The sequence below is a fragment of the Galleria mellonella genome, unplaced genomic scaffold (genome assembly GCF_026898425.1).
Source record: "Galleria mellonella isolate WM207_F2 unplaced genomic scaffold, CSIRO_AGI_GalMel_v1 utg213, whole genome shotgun sequence".
NCBI classification, from domain to species: Eukaryota; Metazoa; Arthropoda; class Insecta; order Lepidoptera; family Pyralidae; genus Galleria; species Galleria mellonella.
Window position 1 is genome coordinate 2,966,947 of NW_026442039.1, and position 7,842 is coordinate 2,974,788.

General features: G+C 28.0%; 1 protein-coding gene across 1 annotated transcript in view; it reads left to right on the top strand.

The window, feature by feature from the left end:
• The window catches only part of LOC113511894 (protein qui-1), a 146,445-nt gene extending 139,519 nt beyond the window's left edge, over positions 1–6,926 (top strand). Inside the window, exons 28-31 of the mRNA XM_052894470.1 lie at positions 483–555; positions 1,227–1,331; positions 2,393–2,471; positions 3,028–6,926. Of these exons, the coding sequence (XP_052750430.1) occupies positions 483–555; positions 1,227–1,331; positions 2,393–2,471; positions 3,028–3,044 (274 nt within the window). The 3' untranslated portion in view covers positions 3,045–6,926. The remainder of the gene's footprint in view (positions 1–482; positions 556–1,226; positions 1,332–2,392; positions 2,472–3,027) is intronic.
• Positions 6,927–7,842: the final 916 nt, after the last annotated feature.

A 7,842-nucleotide genomic window follows, 5' to 3' on the forward strand; every position in this document is an offset into this window, starting at 1 on the left:
TTTGTAAAAATATTTGTATGTTTGTTTCTTAATCACCCTGCAACGGTTGAACGAATTTAAATGAACTTTGGTACACGGGTAGATTATATTCTAACTTAACACACAGCATACTTTGTATACTGACGCTCGTGGGCAACGCTGCGGAAAATAATAAATGAAAATTTAGTTGCCCACATTAAAAATTACTAGCGTGTAACAAAATATGTTAAAGACTAAAAACAGCCAGTAGACCTAATTTTTTATAATAAAATAAAGGGGGGACGGGGGACGAATATTTAAATTGTAACTTAGGTTTAACTTAGGTGTAACTAGATCGAGAAAGCCCGACTAGTTTCGGGGTCAATTCGTGATCCTTAATCATGAGCAGTTATGATGCCAGCGCTAGCCTAACTGAAACTAGTCGAGCTTTCTCGATCTTATTACACGTAAGTTAAACAGATAGTTATTATATTAAAGTATTTAAATTGCTATTTTATTTCTAGATTCTCAGTGTCCGCTTCTATGGAAGAAATCTCAAAGATACAGGAAGCAAAAAATAAAGATCTCGGCTCACAGGTACCAAATACAATACGAGTATCCCTTTCCATCGACTATATTTATTATTATTTCAATCTCTTACTGTTTAAAGTTTCATAGTTAAATGGAAGAGAGTATGTAACTTATAGGTTGTATGTTCTTTATAATTTATGTCCCTCCGTAAAAATATATTACATTTTGTGACCGTTAGATATAAATCATGAAGCCAGTCTTATAATTTATATCTGGCCTCTTATTCGTATATCACATCATCATAATTTTTGCAGTATAAATTTCTTCTTTATTAAACTACAAGAAATATAGAATTCTAGTTAGGTAATCGTCACGAATGAGTTACAAATGTTACAATACATATTTTTTTACGAATCAATCCGAATAAAGATTAATTCACAAATACATTTTTTTTTAATCGACTAGGTAAATTGTACTGTTTCCCAATACGCTTACCAACGAAAGTATAAATACAAGAACAAATACTATAATAAAACATACAAACGATGCAACTTTTTTGCTTGTAGTGGGTTCTTTCACTTAAAAAAATATTTAACCGATTTTAAAAATTATCTCGCCTATACAAAACCACATTATTTGCAAGTAACATGATCTGTATCCCTACAATAATTGCAACCATCAATCCGTGTGAAAGTGGAGTCGATCACTAGTAATCGATATATTTCTTTATGGCTCAGGTGAGCTTGGGCCCAGAAGAGGCGGCAATAGCTCAGTCACAACACTTCGACCAGTTAGAAGCGTTGTGGAATAAGATATCACCACCAAGGCGACGTTCCAACAAGGTAATATATTTGTAAGTTTTCTCACAGATGAAAATGGAAACCCCGCCTGTGCTATCGGTAAACGCTGATGATGAAAATGGTAGGTGAAGATGAAGTCAGGTCAGTTGGTAACCATCATGAGTTCAACAATTAGTTGGCTCATATGACAAATTTACTTGGAAGTTTCCAGGATGGTTTTCTGGAGGAACCGCGTCGATGTTGACCTGACAGAGAGATATATTTGTAAGGTTTCAGAAGTTTCACTACAAGGCACCATATGTATCCTTGCTAATATTATGAATGTGAAAATGAGTTTTGTTTGTTACCTCTTAGTAGGGTTACCCCTATTCACGTATTCTTATTAATGTAATATGAGTATACAGCAATATCTATATATTGTAGTTACAATACCTATATATTGGACAATATCGGATACATTGATAATCCTATATAAGTATAATATCGAAATGAAGAACCCGGCAGAAATGAATAGAAATAAATGATGACCTTTTTTCCGCAATTAATGTCCAGAAAACTTAATATATATATAGTCACTTACCATCAGGTGCGCCGCATGCTCGTTTGCCCCCTGTGTTGTAAAAAATATATATATAGATATCGGATCGGTACCGATTTCCTACCTCTACGCGCCTTAATGGCTTATCTAATTATTAATAAATTTTGTAAGTATATAATATAGTAAAGGCTCCTTTTTACCCGGGACTCAGAATATATTCCGATTACAAGAATGAAGTCGGGATATATATAATTATATATACAAATAACACCCAGCCTTTCATTTTCATAAATAAATAAATTATAGACACATGCACTATATGAGAATTGAACTAGCTACTATTAAACTAAAGTCATACAAAAAAATATATTTTTATAAAACTACAATGACATAAACATCATTTTTATGTTATTATTAATACCTAGTTTAAAAAATATCACAATAATACGAAGACTTATAAAGACTAGAAATAAGACCTTGATTAATGTAAGAAAGTTTTATTTTACAAATTAATTTAGTCCTAAAAATATTTATTATTATTTACCATTTTATTGTTTTCTTGCAGTCATTATCAAAGCAAAGCTCGTTGATTGAAAGTAAATTCGATTCTTCAGACGAAGAACATACACCAGTAGAAGAACAAGGTAAGGCATTATTTTCATAAGTTAAAACATACACAAACACAAAAATACACAGGACTTTTTATTGTATCACAAAATTTTGTTCCGCACACAAAAACACATATGTGTTTTATATATATACACATACACACACAACAACAAAAAATTTTAAAAATTAATTTAGAGTTTACAATAATTGCGAAATACCTATAGTTGCAAACTTAGATTATATAGATACAGCATCGAGTGTCAAAAACAAGCCGAAATTTCGTCAGCTAAATTGACATTTAGCTGTCTAAATTTTGACACAAATTTCTTTTAAACAAAACAAAACGCGTCATTTTTTCTGTGTTGCAAGTAATTGGATTTAAAATTTCCCTGAACAGGTTTTAGCAAAATATTTATTTGGAGACACTTTATTTAAATAATTTCTGATTTACACAATTGAAAAAAATTTAGAACAATTTCAAAAAAAGGAGTCTTTTGAAAGTTGATTAAGTATAAATTTAATTAATTAATTAAATTTAATTATTATTATTATTTATAATTAATTTGATAATCATTTGATTTTCGTTTACAGAACACATGGTAGAGTGAAGAATCGAGTAATATTAAAATTAAATAAATTAATTTTATTATAAGTGATTAATTCATTCATGATGTTGTAAGAATAATATTTTGTAGCGTCAACCTTATTGGTACGATTACGCGGCAAAATACGTTTATTTTTGTGCCTGCGGTGTATAAAATTTAATGAGGTTTCATTAGTTTAATTCTATAAATTATTTTAATGAGCGGGTCTCAAATTATCGTATTAGGTTTCGATATCGTTTAATCACAAATTACGGTTGTTATTTTTATCATTTTATTGATAATTTGTATGTATGTATATTATGTTGTATATTGTTGTATACTGTTATTAAAATAATAAATATACAAATAAAAACATATTAAAATCTCATTTTCTAATAGATCACTTTAATAAATGTTTATTATAATTCTTTCAACTAATTGTAGTATATAAACTATTATTAAAATTATTTCCAATCTTAAATTATTGTTAAGTTAGTATATTAAATTTTATTTCTTTAATAAATAGTTCTAATTAATTTAACTACTTCTGATATTTAGAACATATTCAATAAATTGTCTAGGTAGTCAGTTCCCATTAGTATTGTGTCATTATGTAGGTATTTTATTTACAGAGTCATACTTTGAGAGTATTTTATTTTAGTTATCTATGTAGCATATTCATACAGTTCGTAGATCTATTCAATGGCCACTATAAACATAATCTTAGATGTCGAATTGCTTTGTAATAAGTGAATCTATAATATTGTAAATATACTTAAAAAGTATTCTTAAATCTCCAGCCTATACGCAATGTGATCTTCTAGATGTAGCTTTTAATTTCAGGGTACCAGTTTCTATGGAATTACAATAATAACACTAAAAGTACTAGTAATTGAATCAAAATAAATATTTTGAGAGGTCTATTTATGAATATAAATAAATAATAGTGTAATTCCGAGCTCTCTTGTACATTTATCTAACAATATATTAGAAATATATGAGCTATATATTCCAATCAAAAATGCAATTATAAAAAATTTATGGCGTATAATTAGATCAAAATGTACAATAAACAAAATGCTTGTTATATAAATATCAGTAACCGCGTATTCACTAGGAAAACATGTTAAAAGTTTAAAACTTGTCGATACGCAATCCCGGATTAAAAAAAAGACAACAAATGAATACAAAATTAACTATAGATTTTGTATATTTCCTTTACAAAACAATAGATTTTAATATATCGCGAGAAATCATAAGACAAAGTTTTTAAAACAGACTTTGGTAATGTTAATAGAATAATACTTAGCAACAGATAGATTTAAATGTAATTTCACCGTAAAATAATAATTATATTTACAATATAACATATTAAAGGGCCAGCAGGCATTTTTAGTAAAGCTACTCTCTTTTCATATTATACTTTATAAAATAATTAAACACAGTTATCTGTAACCTACTGACAAAATACTTTGACTATAATAGACACAATCTAACTAGAATTGAGTACGTTATCGTCACTATTAAAAAAAATCGTATCACTAGATTTGTGACAATTTTAAACGCATTTTTTGTAATGAATTACAAGCCTGAAATCCTAGTAATTACGCGATTTCAAAATAAAATATTGATATTAGCAAAAACATAGTGTAAAATTAAACAATACTCGGAAACTGGTCCCTGCTTATGTTAGTCTACTGTAATATTGTTCACTCTTATTTAAGATAGAAATATTCTAAATATTTTTAAGTAGAGTTACATTTAGAGAAAATAATGTACATCTACACTGTATAATAAATTATACAAATATATACACAGCACATAGTCATACCCCACTGCTCGGTAAAGGATTCTCCTTTAGTCTATAAAACTTAAATTAGAAAAAAAATCTACTATTACCACAAATAATGCATAATTAGAGGCATGTAACAGAATGGGTTATGAATAATATTCTAATTCTCAAAAACATAAATTAAATACGAAATTGATCTATTTATGAACTCAAATATAACAAATGTTATCCCCGTATCCTCTATAGGTAACCTACAGGGTGTAACAAGTTTATTAAAAGAAGCTGATTGCAGACACTTCTATATATACTATAGTCAGATTTCAGTCGTTGAATGAATGAGTGGATCGCTCGAGTAAATAAAGGTTTTGAAGTATCGAGCTGGCTTTTTTATCCACCTCTTGTAAAAGTAGAAACCAAATATCTAGTTGCTAGTCAATCGGCCGATTCCACTTACCAAACTATAGTAAATAGTGTTAATATACGAGTAATAAACAGTAATATTAATAGTATTATAGATATATTTCGAGTAGATACGTGCAATAATTTAGCACGAATATGGTTTATTGCCAAATTACCTGAGGTATACCGACCCCCACCGCCTCTAAAAATATTTAAGAACCTAGTTGAACACAAAATTTTAATTTTCAAATTTATTCTGTTAATATTATAGAGAACGTGGTAGGAGTATAAGGTAACGGTAGATTTTTTCACATTATCTTATTCTAGTCAACAATGTAATATTTTATTTCGCTACAAAAATGATTTTTATAATTATAATTATTGTTATATAATTACTTATCTTTTTACTACGATAAATAAAATATAGTAATTAATTATAACAATTTAGAGGTTTAATATTACACATATTTCTTAAAGAAATTAGGCGTAGGTACGAGTATATTGTCCCCTATGTATCGAACTAGTATTTTCCAAACTGTGATCCCTTATAAAGACTTCTATATAAGTACATGCATTATTCAAAATAATCCTTACGATTAACTAGAAGTATATTATTAATATCATAATTGTCTAATTCTAATAATATTTTATAATTGTCTGGTTGAAGTAATTAATTACTTTACGTGTTTCATTTGAATGTCGTAAATTCATGTAAGTAACACTAAGCTTGTGTGATAAGTGACAATGTTCAACTTGCTTAAAAAAGTAGAGCAGCTATATTTAACTTGTTTCATTGTGAGATTTGATTGTTATTAAAAACAAACCACTTGTACTAAAATAGGTGAGTTATTATCATTTTATTCATGAATGGGTTAAAAACACTTTGAGTACATTTTTTGTAAACAGTAAATTTTATATTACAATATTAGACAAGGCTTACAAATAGAATTGTAATATTAAGATACACCAATTATTGTATTTAATATTTTTATTATCTCATTTTACTCTTGTTTTTAGATATTGTTTAAGTAAACATTAATTTGCAAAAAGTACAAAGTGTAAACATTTTGAATTTAGTCTTGTTAAGTTAACGCTACAATATCGTCTTAATTAAAATATTATCAAAAAGCAACTGCTAGTAGGAATATACGTTATAAAACTTAACGCGTAGAGTTTTGAACTTAATGTTGGTATTAGACGTTGACTAGAACATGCAATAATATTTCATAAGTAGTTGCACTTACTTGTAGCTAAGTATTTATAGTTTAAAATTGAATTCTCTTGCTGGAAACGAATTACAAACACATTTAGATACACGATCGATGTAATCACGCTTCTAAACTTTCTCAAATACCTATTTACACTTAAAAAATAAATATAAAAGAGAATTCAATGTTTGCATTTGAAGATAGAACTCTTGAAATTAAAAACAAAGTACCATAAAATGCAATGTATTTAATGGTTGTCAAATCAAATATTTCATTACATTTTTTAAATGAGAATTGAGATTAATATAAATTCATACTATTTACACAGACATATTCAAAAGTTTTGTCTTCAAATTGGGTATGCAATAAGTTATTATAATCGTTAGACACTGTCACCTTGTTAACTATTTGTATAGAATTTTATATATTTATCGTTTCTTAAACCTCACTTACGTGAGTTTTATTTTTGACCTATCGTGGTATATCTGGAAATATATTCTCTGTGTTTCTTAATATGTTTTTAATTTATAACCTTATAAAACGTTTCCTGTGTCTTCAATTTATACTACTTATCATAGTATAAAATTGTCATATCTGTACTTGGATAATTAAGAAAAAGAAAAAAACATATCATGGGAGTCTTAATGAAAGCAATAAAAATCATAACAATAACAATTTTTAGAAAATTTATTTGTCTGTGTGTTTATCCCAGGATCACACAAATACTATTACACCAAATTAAACGCGGTTTTCACTGTTGTATTCCTAAATGTCTAAATTAAAGACTAGTGTATATTTTATTTCGAAACGCCATCTTGAAATCATCTCATATACTAGTTTCTTCCTTCTAAAATCCACGTGTAAAAAGTAGCGAGCAAAAAAACTAATAAAAAATAAGATTTCAGTACCGAAGCACTACTTCGCTCGGTTTCAACAAAGTTTAAGTCTTGTAGCGTATTGACGATATACAATATCTTAAACTAGCTTAAATTTAAATACAGATAAAATGTGAATATACAGTTAAATTGAAATCATTAGCATTCTTTTAAATATTTGTAAAAGACAAAATGAGATGCTCATTTTAGCAGCTGAATTCACTGTGTAACTACAGATAATTCAATGTTATATATAGAGGTCTTCACCAGAGAGAGACTTTGTATAATTGTGTTCTGCATGGGTACCTCTGTCCTACTCGTATATAAGCTGTGAAAAAACTGTGCTTTCATATTGAAGGGTAAATTATAACAGTAAAATTACAGAGTACGAAAGTATAACCGTAGACGTCATGAATGGCAATGCATAAGGTTGTACCATAGGTATAACAGTATATTCTGTAATATCTATGGTGCTGGTCATATTTATAGGTGACCGTTACCATTTTCCACGAGGTAGAGCATCAGCTTATTTGCCATTCAAGTATCAT